The sequence below is a fragment of the Chinchilla lanigera genome, unplaced genomic scaffold (assembly GCF_000276665.1).
Source record: "Chinchilla lanigera isolate Chin_1 unplaced genomic scaffold, ChiLan1.0 scaffold00014, whole genome shotgun sequence".
Classification (NCBI taxonomy): domain Eukaryota; kingdom Metazoa; phylum Chordata; class Mammalia; order Rodentia; family Chinchillidae; genus Chinchilla; species Chinchilla lanigera.
Window position 1 is genome coordinate 28,156,436 of NW_004955415.1, and position 14,923 is coordinate 28,171,358.

At 44.3% G+C, this 14,923-nt stretch overlaps 1 protein-coding gene across 1 annotated transcript; it reads right to left on the reverse strand.

Annotated features, from left to right (window-relative positions):
- Positions 1–1,915: 1,915 nt before the first annotated feature.
- On the reverse strand, positions 1,916–14,900 carry Crnkl1 (crooked neck pre-mRNA splicing factor 1). The gene is made up of 13 exons (XM_005380946.2): positions 14,748–14,900; positions 12,803–12,955; positions 11,953–12,044; positions 10,855–11,013; positions 10,057–10,402; positions 8,898–9,068; positions 7,850–8,041; positions 7,135–7,194; positions 6,488–6,568; positions 4,695–4,934; positions 3,576–3,677; positions 2,932–3,180; positions 1,916–2,138 (listed from the first exon to the last, which is right to left on the reverse strand). The coding sequence occupies exons 1-13, from the start codon at positions 14,796–14,798 to the stop codon at positions 1,971–1,973; spliced, it is 2,064 nt and encodes a 687-aa protein (XP_005381003.1). The 5' UTR covers positions 14,799–14,900; the 3' UTR covers positions 1,916–1,970.
- Between the last annotated feature and the right edge of the window lie 23 nt (positions 14,901–14,923).

Below are 14,923 nucleotides of genomic sequence, written 5' to 3' on the forward strand. Positions count from 1 at the left end.
ATATCATAAGCAGTGTATTTTATGATAGCCGTGTATTTTCACAACAGGTGAAAGTATCGAGTGCGTAACAAGAGTGCACATGGAATGGGTCATGTCTTTTACTTTAGGAAGCTTGTTTTGGCGGAGTTGAGGATGGGAAAAATGAATCCTTTATGTGCACACAAGCACACACTAGTTCTCACTCGTGGCGATGTGACTGATCACTGACCTTCCTCTTACATAGCCATGCTGCATAAACAGATGATGTTAGGCATAGGACGATCGGGATTTACTATTTTCATCTCACCCCTTGCCACTGCATACTCACAAAGGATATTAAATCAGACTGTCCTACTCACTGACCAAAAACTTAGTACTTGATAGAACCACTGACACCCCAAGCCTGAATCCAGGCCAGTGACCTTTTTTTTTTTTTTTGAGATAGGGTCTTGCAATATAGTTCAGGCCAGCCCCAAACCTGAGGTGATCCTCACACCTCAGCCTCTTGAGTGTTGGGATTGCAGGCGTGCACCAGCACACCCAACAGGCCAATAACTAAAGCAGAGAGGCCAAAAAGATTAATGTGAAGAATTGTATTTTCTGCCCTCAAACACCATCTTATTTTCAAGACAGAATTTACATTTTATTCCTTTGGATGAAAATATTTTCATACTTAATATATTTGCTCACTAATGGTGCTGAGAGGGAAAAAAGTCTTAAAAATACAATTCTATTCTTTGGTAGTGAATAAAACAAAAAAACTATTGGAAAAATACAGGGCAGGTTAGAGGAAACAATTTCAGGTGAGTTTTTCTGCTGGAGAATGTGAGCACAGTATTAGCAAATCTGTTAGCACTCTCACTTGCATTCATGTCACCGTTTTGCAGAGGCCCCTTGGGTATTTGTCCACATGCTCTAAGCCAAGGGCCCACTGAGCACGCCAGGAGTCATGAGCAGACAGCCCGCACTGTGGCACACTGGGAGGGAACAGATTCTGAGTAGAAACACCTGCATGCTCCACGAAGCACGGCAAACGGTCCATTGGGCAGCACTGCTGCGGAGATGGAGTGTACAGAGGTATATCAAAGGCTCCAGGAAGTCCAATTATAAGGAGACTTAATTAACTGTATAAAGTTGAATCTAGGAGTTCCCAAACTTATTTGAAGATGGGACATCAGTTTTTACAGCAAATGTATAAAGAAGTTTAAACAAGCCATTGTTCCTTAAGCAAGCTATTACAATGCCCAACCAGTTTGGGTATTAACATAAACTGGAAAATATTCTTGGTTAAAAAAAAAAAAACCTTTTTCAGAAATACAGGCACTACAAATTACTATCCAAGCAGTGTTTTAAAAAGCCCGAAGTATAACTGATACTATTAAAAGGTAAGGATATTTAGATGCTAAGAATTAATCTAAGTGCATTCAGTTCTACAAAGAATGAACATACTTCGAAATAGGGAACAATGAACATTTGCGCTACACCACGTATATTCCTTTTCTAACCTTCAAAATGTGCTGTCACAGTACTGGCTCATTTTACAAGTGAGGAAACAAAGGCAGGATACACCACCACTGTGCGCAGTGTTGGGAACTAATCTCCAGTCTGTGATGGTGAAGGCAGTAAATTTAGAGGTTTCAAATGAATGCATAACATCTTTAGGAAACAGGTAATCAAGAGAAAACTGCACCTGAAAAATCAGAGTGTAACCCGAAAACTTTCTTAAGACTGGGAAGTCTGCAGGCCCATCTATAAGATGGTGAGCATTACCTCAATTACATTTCCTAAGGCAGGGTGTGGGCAAACAGAGGTGTAGAATCATAGAAGTCCAGCAATCCCCCAGTGAGCCCAAAAGCATTTTAAAAATAATTCAAAAATGCCGGAAGATTCCAAGCAATTCTTACTAGTGAATATAAAAACTTCCAGGAGTCACAAGTGCTGCAAACTATTAATTTATGAAAATAACAAAACATTTATCAGTATGAAAAAGATCAGGATTCACTCTCATCAATGTCCTTATCTGGATCCTGCTCAGCAGTCTCCTTTTCCTGCTGCTGTTTCTTCCAGAGCTTGGCCATGGCCAGCAGCTTAAGGTTGGGCTGGTTGGCAGCATCCTCGGGAAAGATGTAGTCATAGTATTCTTCCCAGCCTGCGTCAGACTGCAGAGACAAAACAAAAGTAAGCAAACACTCAGGTTTCACACTTCTGACTCCACTTGTCCTCATTTTACAAAACAACACGAAAACCTATAGAAGCAGCAACAGCTGGGCCTGAAGGACTGGGAGAGAGTAAGCGGCCGCTGGACAGCAGTGTCTGTCAGTGGTGCTCCCCGGAGGGAACTGAAAACCCAGTGGAAGCTAAGCAGGGCTCCTCCATAGTCAATCAAGATAGTGCCTCCAATGCCATCTTGCAGTCTTGTGTTTAAGGGTTAAAAAGCTTAAAGTTTTATGGAGCATTTATCCAGGAGCACAGTCTTAAATGCGTGCATTACTTCCAAATGCCTACCCATATGACTTCGACACTGCCCCGCCTTGGCCTGCCTGCCTAGCATTCACAAACAGCCTCGGACAGAATTTCCAGTTCTACCCCCTCACATCCACTGTGTGAGCTGCCAGCAGTGGCAGGCCATGCTGTTTCACGCGTGAAAGCCTGTGATGATTCCCACCACCCTCCCTCCTGTTGCCTGCCTACAAAGCCACCCTCGCGTGTTGGCTCCTTGCTGAAGGCACAGCCTAGTTCCTGCTGCAGACTTCCTGCTATTGCTGTAGAAACAAATACCAACTGCATGGACCTCCCAGCTCTAGCATCACCCAGAGGCCTCTGCCAACCCTTCCAGTCCATCCCAACTGTGTCCTGCTCCTGGCTATCAGTTCGCATGGTAAGGCCATAGAAGGCCCTGCAAAGTACAGGTGTGAAAGTCGGAAGCCTTGGATTCCAGGGCTCAGCTCTTACCCCGTCATCGGCCTGGACCTTTCTCCTCTTCTTGACTTTCTCCGGCATGAGTTTGTCCACTCTCTCCTTATCTGACGCGGTTCCAAATTCATCCTCAAAGCTTCGCCACGATTCCAGCAGCATGAGCCTCTCTTCCTTCTCTTCACAGTTCCGCATGGTTCTGTTAGCTTCTTCGTAGATCTGTCTGCATTTAGCAACACTTTCTTCTTTCCCCGAAGACAATTCAAACTGAGCAAAACTGATCCATACCTTAAAAATAATTATTTTGGAACCAAATTAACCACAATGATACAACAATAATAAAAAGGTTAATTTCTAGTTCATGACCTCCAAACAGAACATGTTCATTTCTAATGTTTGACAGTGAATAATGCTTCATTACTGAGTACTGAAGCAATCTTGCTTTTATAAGAAGTAGGTGCCACACAGCCTCAAGATACTGGAAAGAATTTATCTTCTCTATCGTGTGATATCCAAGATATTCACACACACTATACTCAAACGACCTGGGATAAGCTCAACATCCCAAAGTCCCCCGGGACTCACTGGTTCTTTTCAAAAGCAAGAAAATTCAGAAATACAGTATCTTTTTTAGTACTGCTGACTGAAGCAAAACCAAAGACAATCTACAAAGCACAGGATACCTTGACATGCTGTGTCCGCTGGAGCAGCTGTCGGTAAAGATTTCGTGTTCTTTCAGTTTCTTCCTGCTCGATCTCAAAATCAATATATGACTTCCAAAGCACCTAAGGAAGACAACTGAATAGGTCAGCCCTGCGATTCAGAAGGCAACATGTCTCATCCAAAACACAGCTTAACTACCATCTACAACCAGGAGGAGAATTTTACTGAACACCAGCCCAAAAACATGGCCAGCATTCCAGGGTATAGGGAAGGAGTTCTTGGATTCAGTTTTAGGTTCTTTTAGGAGTTTTTCAAATGTTCAACTCAAAAAAGGCTGAGATATTTGAGTCTCCGGGGTACTTTCATGATCCTGCCACACACAGTTAACTTCAGAGGAGCATTAGGCTCAGATTAGCCGGTATATATGTTCTTACCTCTGTGGAAATTCCTTGTTATTTGAGTTCAACTCAATGAAATGTTCACTGAACAGCTGCCTGCCTCTTAGGTACAGCCTGTCAGGGTGCAAGGCTGAATGAGCTGTGGCCTGGACACCTGGGACCGGGCTGGCTGGAGCCCCGAGGCCCACAGCTGGGGCCTGCAGTACACAAGGCCCTGGCCTGCTGTGGTGGGGGGCCTGAGTCGTTCAATGCGAGGGAACATCAGTTAAGATACAGTAAGGCTGAGTGGATTCTGTTTGCTGGTGAGATTCAAGTAGGCTCTAGTGGTGGTTTGGCGCCACCGTGTGGCTCAAGCTAAATCACTGCTGGGCTGGGACTCCAGAACATGGCAATAATAGTAGTTCCAGGAATAGCAGGGCTTAGCTGGAGCCTCTTGTAGGCACAATTCGGGAAAAGCGAGGATATCTGTGCATTCCTCAACCCAGCCCCTTGTCTCCAGGTGAGGCTGCCATGCCCGGGCCTCTTCCCCTCCCTTTAGCCTTCTCAGGGGAGGGAGGGAGCTAGCTGTATATACCAGTTCATCCTGGCTATCTACCTTCCTATCCTATGAACAGCAACCCCCACTCCAACGGGAGTGACCGTAGATTAGCTGAACATCTCTACACCTGAAATGCACATTTAGATGGCTAGCCACAGGACCACAACAGAATTGGCTAAAACAAAACATTCCAAGACCCTCACCTCGGGCATGTCTAGGCGTGGCTGGCTGATGGCCAATTCATAGATGGCCCGTGCTCTGTCAATATCACCGAGGATGGTCTCCAATTCTGCAAATTTAATCCAGGAGGTACAATTTTCAGGTCCAAATTCCAGGAACTTTTCATACAGCTTCCGGCATCTGTCGAATTCTCGAAGCTGCAACTCCAATTCTATGTAACCTTTAAATAACTTGTTCTTTGGACATTTGCCTATGGCTGTTCCCTGGAAAATAAAATGGCCAGGCCACTGTGATGTCTTAATGGGGTCGATGGGCACAGGCACTGTCACTGTCTCCGTCCTAGACAGGGGCCGTCCACTGTTGAGGATGTGCCTGCAGGGCACCATGGCAGGCCATTCTGTTGCATCCACTGCGCTGTTGGTCTGGACAAAAGACCGCAGGAAACCTTCTTCATGCATGCAGCCCACAAGAAGGCCCAGGCTCACTGGTACATAGCTAGTGAGAGGCAAGGCTTCCAGTTTATTTAAACTTATTTAAACTCAGTTTCCCTAGGAAACATGCATTTCATGTATGAAAAACTCCCTTTAAATAAAAAGGTAACTGAAGAACAGACCTGACTTCCTGTCCAAGTCCAATGTGAGTGGGTTTTGTGAAGAACACTGTATTTAAACAGTATTTTGATGTGAGACCACTACAAAATAGCTCTCAGCAGGATTTAAAATTAACCACTTGGTTTTCCATGTTTACTTGTGAGTCTGTTCAAGGCCTCAGCCCCTTGTCTGGAGATGGACAGTGGACTCATAGTAAGTGAATCTCTGTGAGTCACTGGTCCCAGCTGAGGCCTGTAGTGGCCTGTGATGCCGGGAAGCCTCAAAGGACTAGTCCCCAGCTGAGGACACCTCCACTTCAATTAACTAGAGACTGCTGCTGCAGGCATCTCACTCCCGTGGTGAACCCCTTCCTGGAGATAACATAGTTTTCCTAAATTAATGTACTACTTGGAGAAGTCCTTGAACTGATTCCCAAGGTCCTGCTCAGATTCCTGCACTTTCTTCAGTATCCCTCTTCTGTGTAACCAAATAAATACAGGCCACCCAGAGAAGTTCTTGGTCTCAGCTCAAGAGAATCTCAAATTCTGCTAGAGGGTTTTGATCCTCCTGGAGCCCTAAAAGTGGAGTCATACCACTTGTCCTTTATTTAAGCCTTTGCTATCCACTCCTTTGAGAGACTGTGGGCCTAATCAGTTGATGATAACTAAGTGATAATATTAACCTGTTAGTATTTGACCTCTTTCAAAATTGGTGAACAGTTAGCAAGAGAAAGGTGCTTCTCATATACCACCGTTTTCTGCACAGGATCAGATTAGTCTGAGGACAGACCTTGTAACAGAGCTATAGACATTTCCAAGGAGGCTCAGAGAGAACATTTACTTGTCCTGGGTAACTGAAATGATTCGAGTATTGCCACCTTTTTTGCAGGGACTGCATGTTTTCTAACATATCCCTGGCTATAAAAATATAAATGTCTGTTGTTTTCTAAATAGGAATGACAAATTTGTAAGCACTAGGATTCTAATTTCCTTCTCACAGAATTTTTCTTGTTTTTTTTTTTTTTTTTTTTTTTTTTTTTTGTCTTTTTGAGACAGGGTTTCACTACGCAGTTCAGGCTGGCCTTGAGCTCATTTTGTAGCCCAGGCTGGCCTCGAACTTGCAAGGATTCTCCTGCCTCAGCCTCCCAAGTGCTGGGATTATAGGTGTGTGCCACCATGCCCGGCCCTTCTCATAGAATTTTATGAGGCATCTTGATATTTACTTACCAAAGCTCTTCTGGCAAATGGTAAATTTTTCTGTCTTATTTCAAACTGTGCATAATATAACCACATTTTGGCAAACGTGAACTAGAAAACAAAAACACAAAAAGACTGATGTTACTGTATGTCACAATGCAGCAGCCTCTACTCAGACAGGGCCCTGTTATATGGGCCACCTTGGGCAGGCAGAACATCCTGCCTCCATCTCAGGAAGGTAGCTTAGGGACATCTCTAAGAGCAGGGAACACATTTCCTCTCTCCTGCTGGGAAACATGGCAGGGCTGACATCTCAGCCCCTGGAAAGGGCACCCGTTCATCCACACATGCAAGCACTCTGCTACCTGTAACCCTGCGCTGTGTCTCCACCTACATTGTAGTGTGTCCTTCTCCTCACGCTCTGGCCATTCACCTTTGCCCTCTTCCTCTAACGCTGCAGGACTGGCCCTGTTATTCGCTATTTTCAGAGCTAAGGAGCGCACCTCATTCTTATTTAGGTTTTCCATGGCACCAAACACAGGGAAGTAGTCAATAAACACTTTCACTCACATGTATCCAGAAGATTTTGGGTTAAGTCAAATGTCATGTAGACATTTCCAAGGAGGAAACTGGGGGAAATGTCTGGGTTAAGACTCAACACATTCAAGCATGCATACCTTTTTGTGTGGAATTAGTTCCAGAGTGGCTCGATAGACCTGTCTTGTCCTTTCAGGATCCTATATCAGGGTAAGAAAATTTCACAAAATATTGAAGGTTGTTGCTAAGACTAATTCTATTAATTTGATGAATGCCTGTAAAAATGTACACTCCCAACACTGAATGTTTGCTCAAGTTGCTCTTGCCAAGCCCTGACTCTGTTTATAGTCACAAGTGTGAGCTGCCTTTGGCCATCAAACCTGGCTTTAAGAATCACCAACAATGAAGCCATCAAACTGAGTGCTTCTGAGCAGAGAGGCCTTCTGCCTGATAGAAAGAAACAAAGGTGTTTTACAGCCCAGTATCAAGAGGAGGAGGTTGGTTAATCTTTAACTGTTAGCCAATTTCTGAAAATGTCACTTAATTTTGTACTGAAAGCAAAAATATGGCATCTAGCTGTGGTCCTTTTTTATGAGAACACCCAGGAAACCACATAATTGGTTCACTGATCTCTTTCCAATTCCAGATGGCATCTTGTGCCTCAAGGTTTAAACAACAAAATAAACCCAAACCCTCTGCCTTTACCCAGAATAGGCACAGAGAGTCTACAATGTCACAGAGAGAGGCTTAGAAGGATTTACAACTCCGTGCAAACTCCTTGCTTTCTGAGGATTGTAACTAGCACTGCTACCTGCCCCAGGAGGGGAGCTGAGTCCAAGGGCAGCAGCGTCTCACCTTTGCCTCCAGTTCTTCATAGAGTGCATAGTTGATCCACAAGTAGATGTAGCGCTTCCAGTGTCGCTTCTCCGGGATGGGCGGGACGTTGGCGATCGCTCTCTCGTAGACTTCGCGCACAGTTTCGGCTTCGGCATCACTTTCCACCAGGCGCAAGTAATCAAACCATGCGTCGTAATTGTGTGGATTCGCCTGAAGACAAGCAGCTCATCAGTGAAATGAAACCAAGAGCTCTCCTGCCAGCTATGTAAGCTGAAAAGAGGAGTGGAGTCTCTTTCTAGTTAGTAATTTGTTCCTTAGGTTTTACCCAATTTCTCACTTTAAAAACACCACTCCTGAGACTGGATAAACAGAAAAGAAAAAGGCACATAGAAGGCAGGTCACGGGCTGGGAGTCCCTGAGCAAAGCCTTGCTTTAGTGCCACGACTCCCAAGATGACCGACTACTCAACAACAAGACACCTATCTAAATATTAATGTATTTGTTTATATAAATAATTACACTGTATTTATAACATGACAATGGATTATACCATGCTCATAACTGTGAACCCTGGTTTTCCAACTGATAGTGACTTCTCTTGAGTGTATCTCGCTCACTTACGCCCTGATTTAGCCCCAGCCTCAGTCCTGTGCTTGGAGATACCGAAATTCATCTGGTAAGCAAAAGTGTTTTGCTTCGGAACAGTGAAGAAAAACTAAAATGAGAAGTCCATTACAGGTAAAGCTGGGAATGGGGCCAGAGCTAGCAAGCATTTTTTACTCTGCAGTTAGGCCAGGGGTTTGGGATCAACTGTGATGCTTCCACTCCACCTTCTTCCACAACTGACCTCAGGTCTACCCTGCATTTGCTTGTGCTCCATAGTACGAAGTCAGCAAGCACACTGAGTGGCAGAGCACATCCAAGCAGGGCCCATGTGCCTTCTCCAGCACCTTGTCTGAAGGAGCTACCCGTCAGCCAGATGCACCGCCAGCAGGGCCTCACTAGCAGCCCCCACCTGCTATTCCACCACCCTCACCGCCAGCCTCTTCCCTCCCCTTGCGCCCACCTTCACTTCCTCCTCATACTGGAACCTCCGCTTGCTCACGATGATGTCTTCAATGCCCCGCCTGTCGCCGAACTTCTTCTCGAAGATGGTGTAATTTTTAAAGAGTTCTTGGGCCTCATGTTTCGGTATTCTATCCAGGGCGTACTTATAGATGACGCGCACCCTTTCGAACTAAAAGAGACGTCATGGTTAGTGTCCAGGACATAGTATGCTCATTCTAGTCACAGCCTGGAGAATGACTGCACCACCATCTGACGCAACTTCGAAGCCAGATGCTAGGGGCGAGATGAGACTTCTCTTTTGTCTGCTTGAAGGTATTTCTGCCAGGAAGGGCTGCACTATCCCTGAGCTCCTAGAGTTGAGTGATGCTGTCTGCCGAGTGATGCCAGCTGGAAGTTTGGGGCAAAGCTCTTAACAGGACCCGGCTGATCTTCCTCCCCACCCGGCGGGGGCTTCCCAGTCTGAGCACGCGACGCCAGAAGTCACACACGCGCACACCACGCCCGGGAGTCCTCTCTGCGTCCTCTTCTCCCTCCCCTCTTCAGTCCTCCCACTCTTTAACACAGTGCTATCCTCCCTGTCCCCACTGATCTCACTCTATTTTCATTTTATGAAAAAACAAAATTTTGTAACCAAATAATAAGAGAATAACAAGTTACTACACTATCATCTTCAAAGCAGTACAAGACATAAAAGGAAGAGTCTGACAAAAAAGAAACAAATATAACAAATTTTATTTTCAACCAACTAAAATAAACTAGTACTAAAAATGAAACAAGTCAGCACATATATTGAAATAATTCTACGCCAAACCACTTCAACAGGATCCCCTGGTCTTGCCTGCGTCCCCTGCCGGACACACTCTCCATGAGGCAGCCAGAGGCTTTCCATAAAGTCTAACGCCTGTCTGATCATACTCCCTCTCCCAAGTTTGAAGGCTTAACTTTCAAACAAAGAACGAAGTCAGACAGTTACAACACACTGTAAAACTCTCCGCTCCCAGTCTGCACCCCGCTACGTATGTATGCTGTTTTCTCTATGGAATTATGTGCCCTAGAAGGAGAAGTGAGTAACAGAGAATGGAAAACAACTCCCTGAACACCCAATGTCCCCTTTTCCAAGTTGCCCTGCAATGTAATCAAGTTTCTGAAGTACTTACTTCTTTCTGATTTTCTTCAAATTTGGCAAAGGCGACATAAAGGTGTTCGTCCATATGTTCATCTCCAAAGAATTCCACAGCTCGCTCGTACACTTTCCGAGCATGCGCAAAGTAAGCATGTTTCTCTTCAAAGCGGGCGTACTTGATCCAGTTCTTCACGTCAGGGTGCACAAGGACAAAGCGCTCGTAGATGGTGCGGGCCCGCTCCACCTCCTTGTACCTCAGCTCAAAGTTGATGTACGAGTGCCAGGCCTGCTCCTCGGGCTGCCACTCCATCCAGCGCTCGAACACCTGCCGGGCGCCGGGCACGTTGCCCAGCATCTCCTCCATGTATGTGTACTTGTACCTGTGACAAAGCCCCCCCGAAAACAGGGGTCAGAGCGACTTGGGGAAATACGATCTCTGGAATCTCTAGTTTTTGCTTTGTTAAACAGGAGAAAGAGCAAAGTTTTATCATCTGGCCTAACCTTAAACATGTTTTCCTATTTAAACATAAATCTAAAAAAGGACGTACCATTGGGGTAAAAAGGGCATTTTTTCTTAAAAATTGCATAGCTCAACCAGATGTTTCTTATGCACAAAAGATTACAAAGTTTTAGCTTTGATGACTTAACTACTAAACATTAGGATTATTACTTAATAGACTTATGAGACATTAAAAAGCATTTAGAGTGTATTTAAAGAAAAAGTAGGACATTAAACACACACAGTGATGATAACTATGTAAATAAAATAGATACACAGAAGTGTAGAACTTTTCTAGTCTATAAGGGCTGTGTGGTGAGATGAGAAACTTACCAGAACTGGTTGACTCTTGGCAGAGTTGTTATGGCCCGGTCCCAGATGTTTCGGGCATGGTTGACTTGCCGATTCTTCATTTCCATTTCTGCATATTTCAGCCACAGTGTGATATTTCGATAGTCTACATCTAAAGCACGCTCGTATATGGATCGAGCCCTTAAAGAAGATTTGGAGGGCATAAGAAACAGTACATATAACATATGTAGCAGTTTTTTTTAAAGCTAACTGCATCTTACTGGGTATCTACCACAAGCTCAGCTCTGGGGATAAAAGATGCACAGATAGGATGTTCTCCAGTACCTTACAAAGTCCACTAGAATGACAAACAAGCATGCAAATATAACACAGTGTAATAAACATGTCCGTCAGATCTGCACAGGAAACAGAATGAAAGAAGAGATATCTGGAGGAATAGTCTTAGGAGTGAACTTGAGGAGATGTGGGCTGGCCAGGAGGCCCATGCTGGTGAAGAACTTTTTTTTGTACTGGGAACTGAACTCAGAACCTTGTACTTGCCAGGCAGGCACTGTATCACTGAGCTACATCCCTGGCTGGAGGGAAGGGTGCTACTGCACGCAGAGTACAGCCAGTGTCACGGCAGGAGGAATTATGGGTTCAGGGAGTGGCAGATGCCCAGGCACAGCAGAAGCACAGAGATGGGGGTGAATCCAGAAAGGCTGAACAACAGGAAGGGGCCAGGTTGTAATTTTTATCTCATGGGCTGTTGGTTTTCAGCAGAGCACTCTTATTTTTAAAATCTCAATAATTCAGAAAGCCGACAAATACAAAAGCAATTTCGTGCTTCTCTACGTATAGTGTGCGGGCAAGACCCTTCTGCCTCCTCCCCTGGACCATCATTTTAGTGCCTCACAGGCTTCTCAGAGAACCCTGGGGTTCTATGGAACACAAGCTGACAACTGCCATCACAGGCATACTTTTTAACTCGTGCCTTAACTTTTCCTCCTTTTTAATCTGTTAATGTATGCGATCTTTGCACATGAACTTACACTTTCAGCAATAATTTCTTCTTGATTTTTTTATATGTGTTAGTATATGACATCTATATATACAAAATTTCACTCTTGATAATTTTACCTTTGAATCTCCTTTAGACTTTCTTCCCATTGTGCATACTTTATCCAGTTACTAATCACAGTCCTGTTTTTTCTTATATTATCTTCAAAAGTCTGGGAGAAGCCAAACAGATCAAGTTAATGGAAAAATGACTACACATGATACCTCCTTTTGTCTATTGTAAACTTCCTGCTACGACAGTACTCAAAATTTTGTTTTTATTTAAGAAAAGCTACATCCAGGTATCCTTGAGGAACAAGCAACTCACTATGGGAGGTTACAGTCACAGATGTCTTTTAAAGTCTTCCATGTAAATAAAGGGAAAACTATAGCCATAAAGAATCAGCACAATTACTGCTACTTTCTCCTGTGGCATATGACACTGGATACTTTAATATGTTCTTCAAGACTTTTTTGAATATTACCTTTAAATCCTCTTAGTAATTCTTAGATTCGTATACATATTACATTGACAATAACAAGTAGACATGACAGGATTAGTGGTTAAAATAATCCATACTCTATTAGAGGCCAGATCAAACCCCACACGCTTCTCACAGTTCTTTCCAGGTGGCAGCTCTTGAATCCCAGATAGAAGCAGCACTGCAGCCCTGCCAGGTGGCCTGTACACCTCCCTTCCAAGTGTCACTGTTCCATCTGTCAAACTGCCACCCATCTTAGTTCAGTACCAAAAATCATGTCTCTGGCAGATTTAATTTCTTTTAAACAGATAACTTCTGGTATATTTTATACCTTTCAGTGAGATGCAGCAACCAGAAGTTACATTATTCAAGTGGTTAGAGTAACGATCACACTATATGTGACAGACTTACACCAATTCAACAGACTAAAAGATACTATGCCGACTCACCTTCCTTTTCCTTAGTTTATAATCATTTAACTCTTCTTCATCTGTGATCTTCTGCTGAGGTGGAGGCGGGAGAAGCTCAAGTTCTCTTTCTTTGGCTTCTCTTAAGAGTTGCTCAGCAGTTATCTGTACTTCAGCTGGGGCTTTGTTTTTTACCTTTTAAGAAAGAAGACATTTCTATTTTTGGCAGAACCTCTTCACACAGGGTTTAAGAATGTTTAAGAGATAAGCATACACTATTTAGGACGTGAACTTAAGTGTGGTTAGAGGATACTCTTTTTGCATGACATATTCACATTCTTTTATGAGGCTGATTAAATTTTTTCTATCTCACACATGGTATCTACTATAAATAGTTAAAAGTCTCAAGAGAAAAAGGTACTAAAACCAAAAAAGGAAAATTTCCCTTCCAGGTGAGCATAATAATAAACTATCTAGGTAAAACTCTCACTAGAGGCCTTGCTTTATCAAGATGTAAACAGTTTCTTATCCATTCCAACCTTTATTTACAGAATTCTTCAATTTGTTTTAATGCTCCTAATGGACGACTTGGTTGGGTTCTTTATAACATTTTAAGTTGATTGAATGATTGATGATAGTGTTTCACTTTGTAGTGCAGGCTGGCCTCCAACTCACTTCAATCCCCCTGCCTCAGTCTCCTGAGTGATGGGATTATAGGTCTGCACCACCACAGCAGGTAATTTAAATTAATTTAAATGTACTCTGTTCCCACAATTACTCTAAGCTTCCTGAGGTCTCAGAGCTATGCTGTCTGACACAGTGGCTACCAGCAATTCGGTGAGGCCAACCTGGGTTGGACGTGTAAGTGTAAAACACACAATGGCTTGTAGAACTTAGTCTATAAAAAAAGAACAAACTCTTGTTAAACTATTATATTAATGGCACACTGAAATTATATTTTAGATATACTAGGTTAAGTAAAATATATTACTAAAATTAAGGTCACCAGTTTTGCTTTTTAAATCTGACTATAAGTTTAAATTATGTATGTGGCTGGCATACAATTTTTGTTGAATCAGTGGTGCCCAATAATGTTTTATGGAATTGAAATTCCCTGTATGGTGGTGCATGCCTGGTGTCCCAGCTACTAGGGAGGCTAAGACGGGAGGATCATTATAGCCTAAAAGTTAGAGACCCCCTGGGCAACATTGTAACACTATAGCTCAATCAAAAGAAGTAGTTAACAAACTAACTTATAAGAAATTACTTCATGTCATGTGTGAAATAATGATGACAGTGCTTATTAACAAGCACTAAGTGCTGTGGAAGTCACCTGAACAAGGTACCTAAAGGTCAAGCTCAAGGGAACTCTGGACTGAAAATGACAGGCTGGAGGAAAAGTACCTGTAAAAGCTGAGGACCAGGCCCCCACATAACCCTTGGTGAGCATCAGCCATCGATGAAACCATCAGATAAACCCACTGTTTAAGTAGCTCACATTAAGTCTAATCTGAAACCCTCCACTAACCGCTGGGCAAACTCCCACTCAGCCTTCACTCTCAGCTGAAATGTGACGTCCTCGGCAAGGCTGACTATGTTTCTTTGTTTTTTTGGTTGTTTTTTTTTTAAGTACTGGGAATCGAACTCAGGACCATGCGCTTGCCAGGCAGGCGCTTGCGCCGCTGAGCTATATCCCCAGCCCAAGGCTGACTCTGAGGACCCTGAGCCCAGCGACACCGGGGAGGCTGCTAGTCCCAGCCGCTAGCGTTTCCCTTGGGTACTGCTGCATGGCTTGCTGCAAAGCTCCACAGCGACCCCGCGGCTGCTCCTCAGAATCGCGATCGGGAAGACACGACTCCCGGGGATGACTGTCACCCCGGGTGACACGACCCCCGGCCGACCCTCCCTCCCGTCTTCTCGGGCCCGCACCTTGGAGCTTCCCGGAACAGCATTCTTCTGCTGAGCCTCCCTCCCCGCCGTCGCCTACCTTGGCCACCTTGGGAATTCGCTGCTTCCCGGCTGCTGTGGAGGCCGCCATGTCCGCGGAACCGATCTCGGCGGATCACGCGCCAGGCCAGCGCCAGAAACCCACTCCGAAGACTTGCAGACCGCCGAACCTAAAAACAAGCTGGGCCCGGAACCGGAAGCGGAACTCGCCGCTGA